The 14,780-nt window shown below is 39.9% G+C and overlaps 1 protein-coding gene across 1 annotated transcript in view; it reads right to left on the reverse strand.

The window, feature by feature from the left end:
- Positions 1-1,066: 1,066 nt before the first annotated feature.
- GLDN (gliomedin) overlaps positions 1,067-14,780 on the reverse strand; it is a 72,185-nt gene continuing 58,471 nt past the window's right edge. The window contains exons 5-8 of the mRNA XM_044660048.1: positions 11,020-11,103; positions 10,811-10,936; positions 6,767-6,917; positions 1,067-1,608 (exon numbers count right to left, since the gene is read on the reverse strand). Of these exons, the coding sequence (XP_044515983.1) occupies positions 1,131-1,608; positions 6,767-6,917; positions 10,811-10,936; positions 11,020-11,103 (839 nt within the window). The 3' untranslated portion in view covers positions 1,067-1,130. The remainder of the gene's footprint in view (positions 1,609-6,766; positions 6,918-10,810; positions 10,937-11,019; positions 11,104-14,780) is intronic.

Raw genomic sequence — 14,780 nt, forward strand, 5'->3', positions numbered from 1 at the left:
ATATATAGATATATAGATAGATAGATAGATAGATAGATAGATAGATAGATAGATAGATATGGCCCCAGAACTAGAATGCCCCAAGGCTTTGCTGCTACAAATCTATAGGATCCCTAAATCTATAGAAAATTAGAAACATCTGTCTGCTGAATTTTCCTTTTGGGTTTCTGCTATTCATGGAGGTGAGTAAATTAAGCAAAATAGAAATGGGCAACTAATTTGGCTTCTTCTCTACCTGTGTAAATTCCACATAGAATATGAAAAGAGGTCCAAGATAGACTTTAGCAGCCTGAAAGAGTTAAGATGACTTTCCAAAACAGAGAATCCATTACTCAAGGAACCAGTTTCATTAATTCATGTGAAATTTTAAATATAATTTCAATGAATTCATGTGTAATTTTGCCAAATTCATGGAAAAGTTGAGAGCAATCCTTGTTCCCAATACCACCCTCATCCAGGCAGCTGAGAATCACAGACTATCTGAGCAGGAAGAGCCCCTCTAGAGAGACCACCTCCTCCAACTGCCTCACTGAATAAGATGAGAAAACAGTATCAGAATGTGAAGTAATCTGCCCAAGATCACAGAGATGCTTAAGAGTCAGATCTGGGACCATGATCTTGGTCTTTTGACTTGGTCCAATGTTCTTCTACCAAGGGATCAAATTTTCAAGGGGATTAATTCATTTGCTAGAGAGAAAGTAAGCTCCTTGAGGATAGGCACTATTTTGCTTTTGTTCTTGTCTCTCTATAATTTATAGTTCTTGGTCCATACGAAGTATTTAATAAATACTTATCAATTTCCCAATCAACAAAGCATCGCATTTAATTTATATGGATCTGTATATTTATATGTGGACATAAATATAAACATATAGGTCTATATAAATATACAGCTATATTAACTATATTTATTTGGGAAATCAATAGACAAGTAATTATTGAATTCTTATTATGTATTGATATACACATATCACTGGATTATATATACATGCATGTATATATCACTGGATTATTTTCTATTCACCCAGCTATCCTAAATAATACACTTTAGGTTGGGGTGGACATATTCCATGTCAAGATTAAAATTTACCAAAGAGCAAAGAGATCCTGGACCATCCTGAAAAGAACCATCATTTCCTTCCTGTGGCTGACAAAAACTGAACGGGATATAGCATTAAATAGCCATCTTCCCACGTATAGAGATGCTGATCTCTCAAATTGTAAGCTAACATGGCAAGAACAGACTGTGAAGTTCTTAGGTCAAAACTCACATTGATCTGTTTCCCCTTTAACAAATCAAAAGCAAAGGTTATCTTCATGTCTTTGGTGTCCGTGACATAGAGGATGCCACAGGCAACAAAGGCATTGCCTGCTTTGGATTTGGGGTACGTGGTGTTGATATGCTGGATGACCGAGAAGGTACTTTCCTCCAGCTGGGCCACGAAGATGCTGGACCCATCCAGACTAGAAGCATAGATAATCCAAAGGCCCTTTTCATCAGCTGCTAAATTGAAGTACGTCTTTGAGTTCACGAAGAGATAATTTCGACCGAAGTGCAAGGCGTTTTCAATCTTCAGTGTTTCAGATGTTTCTGTTGCAAATTCAAATCTGAAAATTAAAAAAAATTGTTTTATTTTTTAAAAAGAGATGTCAGTATTTTCATGCAGGGAGGGAGAACTCAAGTGTATGATATTTTTAATCCTCCTGAAAGAGCTCCAAGAGAGATCGACTGACACTGTGATATTCTGAAGCATACTTCTGAAACACAGTCTTGATCAAGAGTCCAACACAAATCTCATTCATTTGCTCAATAATTGAATGTCAGCTCCTGGAGGGCAAGGCACTGTTTGGCCAGGGAACTGTCTCTGTATTTCTTTGATTTTCTTTTTAATTTTCCATGTGGACAACAGTCTTCTTTACTGGTCATGTCATCAAAAGAGGCCACACGGGCTTTGTGACATGGCCACTTACCTCTAGGGTTGTTGTGAGGATCCAATAGGATGTTATTTGAGAAGTGTTTTGTGAACCTTAAAGTCTTATATAATGCCAGCAGCCTCCCAGGGTTTTGGTAAGGATCCAATGGGAGAGTCTTGGGGCATTTCTCTAGTGATCCAACCCCAAATCATTGTGCTAATTTTAACCACTTGTCACTAGAAAGAACTTAAAAAAAATTGTGTTCCTGGATCTTGATGGCAAATGTTTCTTGTTTTAAGATAGTCCTGTTCCTTCTGTTCCTGTTCAGAGATCATTTACATTATTCCATGGGAAACAGCTGGGGAAGATAAAGGGCAACTATGGCAGGAAATCATTGGCAACCTGGAGGCTACATCAGACACAGCCACATCTCTTAATGCCTGAGGCTCACTGGGAAGAAATAGAACAAGGCAAGCCAAACAAGTACAGCCAGCTGGCTTCGTTGGTAGACTTCAAAAAGGAAGATCTGAGTTCAAAATTGACCTCAGATACCAGCAATATAACCTTAGACGAGTCATATATATCATCCACCAGTCCCAGGTTTCTCATCTGTATAATGGGGATAATAATACTGCTTTCTTCAGAGGGCTGGTGTGAGAACCAAATGAGACAGATGTAAAATGCTTTGTAAGCTCAAAGGGCTCTTATTATTGTGACATATTTATAAAAATTTAATGTGAATGTTAAGAAACAATCTTAACATCAAGTAGGTAGTAGGAACAGGTCTAGGCTCTCAAACCAATGATTTTTCCATGACTATCCTAATAAATCTTTTTAAAAAAAATTCAGACTTCTGATTTCTTTAGTGAAGGGGACTCCATCTTCTAACACAGATCAGAAATCATTCTGCCATTTATTTTCTAGGGCAGTGATACCCAAAGTGGGCACCACCGCCCCCTGGTGGGTGCTGCAGCGATCCAGGGGAGGCAGTGATGGCCACAGGTGCATTTATCTTTCCTATTAATTGCTATTAAAAGTTTAAAAAAATTAATTTCCAGGGAGCTAAGTAATATTTTTTTCTGGAAAGGGGGCGGTAGGCCAAAAAAGTTTGAGAACCACTGATCTAGGGGGACTTGAGAGGTGGGGTGATTTGCCTAAGGTCACCCAGGTCTTCAAGATTTCAAGAGTAATTTTCTATAGACCAACTCCACATTATCTCTTTGATAAATCAGTATGATTTAATATAGTAAGAGCCGTGTCCAAGTGGATAGAGTACCTGAAGACAGGAACATTCGGGGGCAGCTGGCTAGCTCAGTGGATTGAGAGCCAGACCTGGAGACGGGAGGTCCTAGGTTCAAATCTGGCCTCAGACACTTCCCAGCTGTGTGACCCTGGGTAAGTCATTTGACCCCCATTGCCTAGCCCTTACCACTCTTCTGCCTTGGAGCGAATACACAGTATTGACTCCAAGACAGAAGGTAAGGGTTTTAATTTAAAAAAAAAAAAAAAAAAGACAGGAAGATTCATCTTCCTGAGTTCAGTTCCTGTCTTGGATATTAGCTATGTGACTTTGGACAGGCCACCTAACCCTGTTTGCCTCAGTTTCTTCCCCTGTAAAATGAACTGGAGAAAGAAATTGCAAACCATTCTAGTATCTCTGCCAAGAAAACCTCCAATTGGGGTCTTGAGGGATCAGACACAACTGAAATGATTGAATAGCAATAAGAAAAGAGGCAGCAAAATGGTTTAGCGGATAGAGTGCTGGACTTAGAGTCAGGCAGACCTTGGTCCAAATCCAGTCCCAGATATTTACTTCTATTTTTCTTCTGATTCTCCAACTGTAAAATGGAGATGATAATATTGTACCTTCTCTCAGGATCCTGGTGAGGATCAAATGAGATGATATTTGTAAAGTACTTAGCACTGAGTGGAATGCTTCTTCTCTTCCCCTGTTTAGGATGGAGGGGCTGGCCCACCCACCTGTCTAAACGTTGTCTAAACATTGTCGACAAAGATGAATTATAGTCAATAGCTTATTTAACTGGAGAACTGGAAAGTTGGAGGAATTCAGTAAAAGGCTGTAATAATAATATAAACACCAGAGGGAAGTATTGAGCAGCAAAAGAAACTTCAGAAATCACTTTATAAATTTGGGGAAATTGCTGGGTGCTTTAAGATTTACAAAACTCCTCTCTCTCCCTGGGATGTAAATAGCATAAATATTATCAGCCCCATTTCACAGATGAGGAAACTCAGGCTTTGTAATGCAGAAACAAGATGGCAAGATGGTAGAGTAGTGTCAGTCATAAAGAGTGTGCAAAAGGAACCCTACTGATTGCCTAGTGACTTAGAAAGCCACAAATGAACATTATCCATGTTGTATTATATATTTTTTATTTTGTTAAATATTTCTTAATTGCATTTTAATCTGACTTGGCTGTGCTCAGAAGTTTTGCAAGGAAGCTTGACTCTGGAATAATCATTTTGGTTCTGGACTTGGAGACCCAAAGTCCTGGGTTCAAATTCTGCCTCAGTTGTATTTCAGCTGTATAGCCTTGGGAAAGTCATTTAATCTCTCTGGAATTCAGTTTCTCATCTAGAAAATGAAGGAATTGGCCTAGATGGTCTTTGAAATTCCTTCCAGATCTAAATCTATGATATGATTTGCCCATGATCAAACCACTAGCAGGGAAGTGAGTAGTTCTGGTTCTGGACTCAGGAGGACCTGAATTCAAATTTGATCTCAGACATACACTAGCTATATGACCCTGGGCAAGTCATTTAACCCTGTTTGCCTCGATTTCCTCATTTGTCAAATGAGCTAGAGAAGGAAATGGCAAACCACTCCAGCATCTTTGCCAAGAAAACCCCCAAATAGGGTCTCAAAGACTTGGACGCAACTGAAACAACAGAAGAACAAACTAATAATAGCAAGTGCTAGGGACATATGGGATAGGAAACTCAGTCTCTGACTCCAAGGCTTATTCCCATACGCCATCCTGCCTTTCCTTGTATTTGGAAACCGGCTATTTTGAAGCTGAGAATGAATCTTTGAAAAGCAGATGTGAGAGGCAGTAGATGAAAGCGTTGGCTTGGTGAAGCTTTCTTGGACCTGGTCTAAGATGACTTTTTATTTCCTTACCTCTGAAGACTTGCATACAATGGAGGTATAATGGAGAGAGAGAGGGCTGGACTTGGGGTCGGGAAGACTTTGGGCAAGTCACTTAATCTGTCGGGACCTCAAATAAAATGAATGGGTTGAGTTTAGGGACCTACAAAACCCCTTCTAAGTCAGGACCAGTGGATGGTCCTGCCTGTGCTGATCATCGGACCCTTAACTAACACCACAAAGCTGAGTAAGTTGATTTTCTCCTGGTGTGTCTCCCCACCCCCCCACCCCAACAGGGCTGGAATCTCCTTGAGAAGAGGAACTCTGTATGTCTTACACTTCATTGCTATCCTTCCATCTCCTAGCAAAGGGACCTGCACACAACAGGCATTTAATAAATTGGGTTAATTGCATTTCATAGTAGAGTTTACTTAAAACAAAACAAGACACACAAGAGCCTGTGATTTCTTGAAGGGCCTTGTCTCTACCTGGAACTCTCCTCCATCCCCAGTGCTCTCCTCCCGTCCCATACACAGCAGCCTTGTTGGAATAACATCACAGAACCAAAAGGAGACAGAAAAGGCTGCTGGGTAAAGATCTGGGGAGCGGCAGCAGGAAGAGCCGCCCCATTCCTGGTGTTCTGACTGTCTCCTCTTTCTCCCTTTTTTCTGGAACTCAGATTCCTTTTCTATAACACAGAGAAATCATTCGAAGCGCTCTTGGACGCCCCTTCCATCCATCTCTATATTTCTATGACTCGATTCCCAAGAGGTCGTCCCCAAAAGTGGTGCGTATGTGTGGGAGGAAATCTCCCCCATTTGTGAAGTGATTACTATGTGCCAGGCTGCCATTTCTTATCAGCTATCTCCATTCCAGGAGAACATGAAGGATTCACCTTTTTTATGAAGAATTAAAGTGCTGAATTTGAAGTCAAGAAGACCTCGGACTGACTCTGCCACTAACTCTCTGTGTGACAATGGCAGGTCATTTAACTTATCTGAGTCTTAGTTTCCTCACCCTGAAAATAGAGATAATAATGCCCATGCTATCTATCTCTCATGGTTGCTGTGACATTCAAGTGGGATAGTTTAGATAAAATATTTTGCAAATTTTTTTTATAACTACAAAAATGTCTATTTTCATTTCTTTATCTCTGTGGATAGAGTGGAGTCTCTGTCTCTGTCTCTGTCTCTGTCTCTGTCTCTGTCTCTGTCTCTGTCTCTGTCTCTGTCTCTGTCTCTGTCTCTCTCTCTCTCCCTCTCTTTCTCTCTTTCTCTCTTGTCAGAAGGACCTAAGTTCAAATCTAGCCTCAGACACTTACTAGTTGGGTAACCCTGGGCAAGTCACTTAATCCTATTTGCCTCCATTTCCTCAACTGTAAAATGAGCCAGAGAAGGAAATGGCAAACCGCTCCAGTCTCTTTGCCAAGAAAACTCCACATGGGCTCCACCAAGAATCAGACGAGATGGAATAACAACAACAAAAACCTTTTGGAAGTTCTAGATAATGTTTCAAGGGGTTGGCGCTAAAAATTCTTTAATGTTGCCTCAAGAAATAAATAATCATAAAGAATTTTATGAGTAGTCCATGAGGTTACACTAGGGATTTATAGCACTTTTGAAAGGGGATCACGGACTAACAATAACAACAAAAAAGGTTGGGACCACCAGGCTGGGTGTCGGATCTGCCAGGGCCCTCACAGCTCTCCAAGTCCATCATTTTTGCTGATTAAATTGCACTTACCTCACGATGATATTGGAGCCTCCTTTGTGATAGTAGAGGTAGTTGTTATAGACAGCATGCCCACAGCCGTGGAAAAAATACCTGAGGTGGATGGGCTTGTAAGTGTTGTTCAGGAGGGAGACTTGATCCTTAAATTCTTTCACGATGAGACCTGTGAAGAGGGGATGCACAGGAAGGGAAGGGAAAGCATTGAATCACATCACCTGCAAGGACCACAGGAGAGGTTCCATGGGAAGATTTTGATGAATAAAGAAAACCAAGGGGTGGATAATAGCTATTATTTATAAAGTGCTTACTAGATTCCAGGCATGGTGTGAAGGGCTTTATGATTATAATCTTATTTGGTTCTTACAACAATCCTGGGTGGTAAGAACTACTATTATGCCCATTTTACAGGTGAGGAAACTGAGGCAAACCATTGCATGTAATTAGATATAGAAAACTTTGGTTGTCTCTTCTGGGCAGAGTCAGAGTGACAGAGCAGAAAGAGCCCTGGGTTCAAATCTCAGTTCTCTCATTGACTACTTCTCTAAATTACTATGTACCTCAGTTTCCTGTTTCTGTTAAATGAGGGGATTGTACCAGAGAACTTCTAAACTCTCATCTGGATGGCTGGATGGTACAGTGGAAGTTGGACCTAGAGTCAGGAACACCTGAGTCCAAATGTGACCTCAAGATACTAGCTAGGTGAGTCATGGCAAGTCATATAACCCTATTTGCCTCAGTTTCTTCAATTGTAAAATGGGCTGGAAAAGGAAATGACAAACCACCCCAGTATCTTTACCAAGAAAACCCCAATTGAGGTCATAAAGAATTGAACACAACCTGAAAACAATCTATGATCAGAAGATTTAGAATCTCGAATAAATTGACCAATCATTGGTCCATGAGGTCCCTTCTCCCTCTGAATTTGTGAGATTTGTTTTTCATGTTTTTAAAAATTATTTTATTAAAAACTTATTATGAAACTTCAAACAAGTAAACTTATTTCATAACTTTATATTTAAATGAATAGATTTCAGTATATGAAAGATCATAGAAACTTTTTGGTCACTTTTTCCAAGTTTTCATTAGCTTGCTAGTATTAGTGAGGTTTTAAAGTTGATAAAGTATTTTATTTCATGTGATCCAACGGGGATTCCTTGTCTATTCACTCTTACTCATTTTTCATCTTAATTAGTCTATTGCAGAGATGGTTCTCCTCACAGTCAGAAAAATATGAGTTTGAGCCCCATCCCTGACATTTGCTATACAACATGATTCTCTAAGACCACAAGTTGAAGAGTTACTGACCTGCATCAATAGTAGGAAATTTTTCTCCCCAGAAATCCTCTGCACCTCACAACCACCAAAAAAATGTCCACAATGTGCATTCTTTTCTTTTTTCATTTCTGTATTATTCATAAAAGTCTTTCCAGATTTGTTTACATTTCTCATTCTTGTCTTTCTTAATAGCATCATTGAATTCTATTACATGAATGTGCTACAATTTAACCATGAAAATCTTTGAAAAAGTAGCTCTTTTTTTCTTTCAGGATACATTCTCCATAATTCCACTCTTGGATGAGGAGTATGCTTATTTTTGTAACTTTAATTTCTTTCCAAAAATACTGCACTAAGTTACCTTTCCACAAATGATGGATGATAGTGTAACTATAACTTATTTTAAATCAGCACATTGGGTAACTTTTTAAAAAACCCCATTGGTATTCTTGAAAGTTTACCTGATTGACAAAAGGACCCAAGAACTTCCTTCCTCATCTGATCCCACCCATTTATCCTCTTCCAAGAATCCTCCATCCCTTCCAATTTGGCCAATGATAAAACCACTCAGAAACTGGAACCCTGCTTGTGTCTATATGGATACACACATACAGAAACATCCAGGACTATAAAATTTGATCAGCTGATTTTACTGCAGATCGTCCTCATTGAAGATGCATCTGGGACTGGGAAGCACTGGTCCAAATGGGTTAATCAGTCAATCAAGTACTACTAAACACCTGTTTTGTACAAAGCACTGTGCTAGGCTAAGTACTCTACTAGGAGGAAGACAAAGTCCCTGACCACAAGGGACTTATTCTCTAATTGGGGAGAGAAGGCAAATGCACATGGAAAAGATAACCATCCAAATGTGTGATAAGGGCTCGATAAAGGTGGCAGGCTTCCTTTGGATGGTGGGGGTGGGTTGTTTCAGAGGGCAACAATTGGGGGTTAAAATGATAAGGGAACTCTTTATAGAAGGCTAGAAATGACCCAGAGAGGAGGAGGGGAAGAGCATTTGAGTCTGGTTAAAGGGCATGAGCAAAGGCAAGGAAGGATCACAGTGCTAAGTTTGTTTAGGGAACAATTCATAGACAAGGCTGCCTGAAGCAGGGAGTATTGGTAAAGAAGAAGTCATGAATCAGGTTAGAAAGATTTGGGGTCAGATTATGGAAGCACATGAAGCCAGAGGCTAAAGAATTTTTACTTTATCTCTCTGGAACAAAGTCATTAAAGGTTTTTGGGCACCCACCAAAGTGATATAATGAAGGAGCATTTTATGATTACTCTGGCAGTGGCTCATGGTATGAACTGAAATGAAAAGAAGCAAAAAAAAACAAAACCTGGAAGATTAGTTAGGGAATTCTTGCATGAGACATGGAGACATAGTAAAATGGTGCCAAGGAAAGAATACTGGATTTGGAATCAAAGGACCTTAGACCAAATCTTGGCTCTGCCATTTACAGTGCATGTGATGACAGGCAAATCTCTTCTCATCTTAGAGATTCAGTTCCTCATGGGTAAAAATGAAAGGTTTGGTTGTACCAAAGTCCCTTTAAGTTCTAGGTCTGTGGGCTGAAACTGGAATGTTGACAGTGGAAATGAAAAGGAAGGTACAGGTTCAAAAGTTCTTACAAAGGAAGAATCAATAGGACTTTTGTGCATTCATTCAACTACCCTTGTTTCATTCAGTCTCCTAAGTGTATCTTAAATCCACTTCATGTACAAGTCAAGACATCACCTAGTGAAGCCATTGATCTTCTTTGCAAATGAAGGACAAGGGAGCAGCTGGTTGGCTCAGTGAATTTAGAGCCAAGCCTAGAGATGGGAGGTCGTGGATTAAAATCTAGCCTCAGATACTTTGGCCCTGGACAAGTCAGTTAGCTTCTCAGTGCCTAGCCCTACCCACGCTTCTGCTTAAGAACCAAACAATACACAGTATTGATTCTAAGATGGAAAGTGAGGGTTTAAAAAAAGGAAAAATATGTAAATACATATATTTTCTATATATATAATTTTCTCTCTATATAAATACATACACTTTCTATATGTATGAAATCCTTGCTATGTATCTTAGAATTAATATTGGATATTGCTTCCAAGGCAGAAGAGTGGTAGAGGCAAAAAACAATCCCTGCCATCAAAGAACTTACAATTTAATAGTACAGTGTGCTAGGACACAGTATAGGTGCTTAATAAATGCTTGTCGATTGACTGATTGAATTGCATCTGTCATCTCACTGGAGTAAAGTCTCCTTTACCATTCCGGATTGTTGCTAATCTCTACTTTCTCCAGCTGTGGGATTCTTATCGAGACTTTCCATGGAGAAAAAGAATAAAAATTCATATTTACACTTTAAGTTAACATAGTTTATTTTTCACAACAACCTTTTGAGGTAGGATTGCAAGTAAAAACCTGACATTCTTTTCAATTCCTTTAATTTTTTATCCCTTACTTTTTGTCTAAGATTCTAAGTATTAGCTACTAGAAAGAAGAGTGGTAAGGGCTAGACGATGGGAGTTAAGTGACTTGTCCAGGGTCATAAAGGTAGGAAGTGTCTGAGGCCAGATTTCATCCCAGGTCCTCCTATTTATTTCCACCTCTGGTTCTCTATCCACAGAAACACCTAGCAGCCCCCTGGTTATGCTTTTAAAAATCAACTCCTCTTTTTTATTAAATAACTGTTAAGTAAAACTCAGGAAGGGTTTTAAACAGATAAAACGTGTTTTTAACAATATGGTTGGAAGACAGATGTTTCTCCATCTGGCAAGCATTGATACCTGAGAAATGTTCAGTCACCCAAATCCGTTCATCACTTTTATTCACTGATTCTTTCATCCAAGTTCCAAATGTGTCCTTGACTTTTATCACCTGTGTTGGACTTCCAATAGATGTGATGATGCATTCTGCCAAAAGAGTGAAAGGGAGCATTAGCATCATCCATGACCTTGAATTTCAGAATAGGTCAGAATAGAGCACAGAATGTTACCAGCTTGTGGAGAATGGTGCTCATTGGCTTTCTCATCTGGTTTTCCTGCCAATGTATCATCATTTGGTACTGCACATGTCTCACCTAAAGAGTTAAAAGACAAAAAAAGATACAGCCAATGTAGTAGGTGCCCTTTATAATATGGTTTTTGGAGAATCAAACTAGCACTTCCCTTATAGACCAACCATGACGTGTTGTGCCTTTGGGGGAGAAGAGCTTTTAGGCTATGCTATAGGAGCATAATTTTTTGGTGGAATATTAGTCTGGATAATTAGCCAACGAGATTCAGTTTTATGTTCTTTTTGGTACTGACTTCCAGGAAATAATAGTTAATGAAGGGAAAAGCTTCAGAACGCAGTCAGAAGATCTAGGTTTTCATCCTGGCTCTGCTTTTTATTCCCACTGTGACTTTGGGCAAATCATGTCATTTCTGTGAGTCTTGATTTCCTCATCTGTAAAATGAGGACGTTGGATTAGATAATTTGAAAAGTCCTTCAAACTCTAAAATCCTATATTACTAAGCTTTATTGGGAACTATCCTGTTTTTATCTAAATGGGAAAAGGTCTTGGTCTCTATTCATAAAAGGATGTCACCTCCTTCATAAAGCTTTCTCAATAAATTCCTCTTTACAACCAAGAGAAAGTAATCTCTTCTTCCATTCAGGTCAAATACTTACTGAACTCCCCCCTAAAATATTCCCACAGCACTCTTCCTACTTCTCTCTGTCTCTCTCTCTCTGTCTCTGTCTCTGTCTGTCTCTCTGACTCTCTCTCTCTCTGTCTGTCTCTGTCTCTGTCTCTCTCTCTGTCTCTGTCTCTCTCTCTCTCCTTTCTCTCTCCCTCTCCCTCTTTTCTCTCTCTTCCTCTCCTCTCCCTCTCCCTCCCTCCCTACTATCATAGCTACAGTCTTGTCCTTGTTCCCCTACTCATCAGATTATAGACTTCTGGAGGACAAAGCTTGCATTGCACTTATCTTTGTATCCCCAGCATTTAGCAGAGAGTCTCATCCATAGCTATTGTTGCATAAATTACTGCTAAATGGAAGGAAGCTCTTCCAAGCCCCAGCTCATACAGGTCTGCCCAGCATCCTGACAGGGTAGTTAGGTGGTGCAATGAGTAGAACACCAGCTCTGGAATTAAAAGGACCTGAGTTCAAATTTGACTCCAAATACTTACTAGCTGTATGACTCTGGGCAAGTTGCTTAATTGTTTGCCTCAGTTTCCTCATTTGTAAAATGAGCTAGAGAAGGAAATGGCAAACCACTCTAGTATCTTTGCTAAGAAAAACCCAAATGGGGTCATGAAAAGTCAGACGTGACTGAAAATAACATGACAAGAAGAAATATGCTGACAACTGGCTTTATGGGGTTATCAAATGAACCAGTTGGGTTTCTATAGTCTAATACTGTTTGGTGTGTTACTAGGGAAGCTGGATATAACCCCAGTCACCAAGAATTAAAATAAGAGAGACACACACCGAGAATTAAAATAAGAGAGACACACACAGATAGAGACAGAGGGGGAGATACAGAGAGAGAGAGAGACAGACAGACAGATAGACAGAAAGAGACAGAAAAATAGTAAGTAGATAGGTAGGGTAAGATGATGATGATGTATACATATAGACAACAGATATATATATATATATATATATATATATATATATATATATATATATATATATATATATATATATATATACAGATAGCCAACTTGCCTTTGGGGCGGAATAGAATGAAGTCCTAATGTCATTTCAAATCCACGCTACATAAAATGGCTTGAAACGTGAGCCTTGCCCCCAGTATAGCCTCCCACCTGCCATTTTCCCCCTTTGCTCTTCCATTTCTAGGTCTTATACTACAAACACAAGAAGTTCTCCAAGGAAGAGATGAGTTAGCTCAAAGTGTGCAAATTCATCTCTGAGGCTAGGTTTCAAAATTTTTCATTTCCTGATGAGAACAAGGTTCTGCTTTCAACATCTCCGTGTTGTTTGTGATTGTAGGTTCTATTTTTCCAATCAAATGTTCATTTGGAATGACCCAGGCAGAGGAGGACAAGGGAGTAAGCCGACCCATGTGCAATGATCTTCATCGTGTATGAAATCCTCTGTTTAGCATTTAAAGCTCTTCACAGCCTGGCCCTTTCTTCCTTTTCAGTTTACTTACACTTTAATTGCTTCTACATCCCTTATGATCTAGCTACACTGGCCTTTTTCAGGCATCTGAAAGAATTTTCAATGTACACATGCCTCGGTCTACTTGCTGTTCCTCATACATGACACATCTTACCTTGTGTCTTTGTGCTGACTGTCCCTCATGCCTGGAATGTAGAGGATTTCACTCTCCTGCTCAAAAACCTTGAGTGACTCCCTATCATCTCTAGCATTAATTGTAATCTCCTGTCTTTTAACCTCCTACACAATTTGGCTCCCTATGTTTCCAGCTTCATTTGCCATTATTCCCCTTCCTCATAATCTACATTAAAGCCATTTTTTTCCTCATTGACTACATAACTTACCAATGCTAGAAAACATGATGAAAGGTGAGTGATAATCACGAGAAGGTTAAAAAAGCTTTCTGGGTTCTTGGGTCATGGTGGGAGAAGGAGGACTGCCTCCCAAAATAATCATGCTTCTGACCATCCAGCGTGTGGTGGGACATGGGTGGAATGGGGAACAGATAAGGAACCAACTCCTCAGGCTGAGGGGCCAATATTCTGCAGCATCCTAGCCAAACAAAGTGGTCTCAGACTCTTGGTTTCAATAGTAAATACCTCTGTCCACCGTGGAGTACTTTCTGTTATTAAGAGGAGCTCCATGTCAAACCCACTGGGATGAAGAAGGTAAAATAATGTGGTGGGAAGAGCTCTGACCCTTGAGTTGGAGCATCTGGGTTCAAGGCTTAGCTCTGCTATTTACTACCTGGGCAAGTGACTTAAACTTTCTGGGCCTCAGTATCTTCATTTATAAAAGTGAAAGAGTGGGACTAGATGATCTCTAAGACTCTTTTTATCTATAAAAGCTATGAGTCTAAAATGTCAAGTGGCAATTTATAGTGAAAAGAAGGCATTTTCTTGTCTATAAAAACAAAGGTTGGACTAAATGATATTTAAGGTCCCTGCCAATGACAAAATTCTTTCTGAAGTACTTTTCTCCTTGAAGACAGCTGTTTGGGGGTTCTATTGTGACTACCCTGTGTTATTTTGCTCTTGTCAGCCTTTATCTGGAGCCTTCTATCACTACCACTGGTGCTACCCTTAGTAGCTTTGACCTTGGCCTTGGGTATAAGGCAAGTGAGTTGCCTAGATTGTGTTGACCCTGTTCTATTCCGCTTAAGAATCTGTAGCTATTGTCACTCCAGTCTCCATTCTGAAGTTGTGGGGAAGAGTAATGAAGAGAGAGAAAGATAGATAGTTAGAGAGATAGAGAGATAAAGAGATAGAGAGATAGAGACAGAGACAGAGAGAAAGAGACAGAGGCAGACAGAGACAGAGACAGAGACGAGACAGAGAAACACATACACATACACAGAGAGTGACAGAGAGAGACAAGAGAGGAAAAGAGAGAGAGAAGAGGGAGAGAGAGAAAGAAGAAGGAGGAGGAGGAGAAGGAGGAGGAGAAAGATTAAGAGAGAGGGAGAGAAGAGAGAGAGAGGGAGAGAGAGAAGAGAGAGGGAGGGAGAGAGAGAAGAGAGAGAGAGGGAAGGATAGAGAGAGAGAGAGAGAGAGAGAGAGAGAGAGAGAGAGAGAGAGAGAGAGAGGGA

Source organism: Gracilinanus agilis, chromosome 2, assembly GCF_016433145.1.
Source record: "Gracilinanus agilis isolate LMUSP501 chromosome 2, AgileGrace, whole genome shotgun sequence".
NCBI classification, from domain to species: domain Eukaryota; kingdom Metazoa; phylum Chordata; class Mammalia; order Didelphimorphia; family Didelphidae; genus Gracilinanus; species Gracilinanus agilis.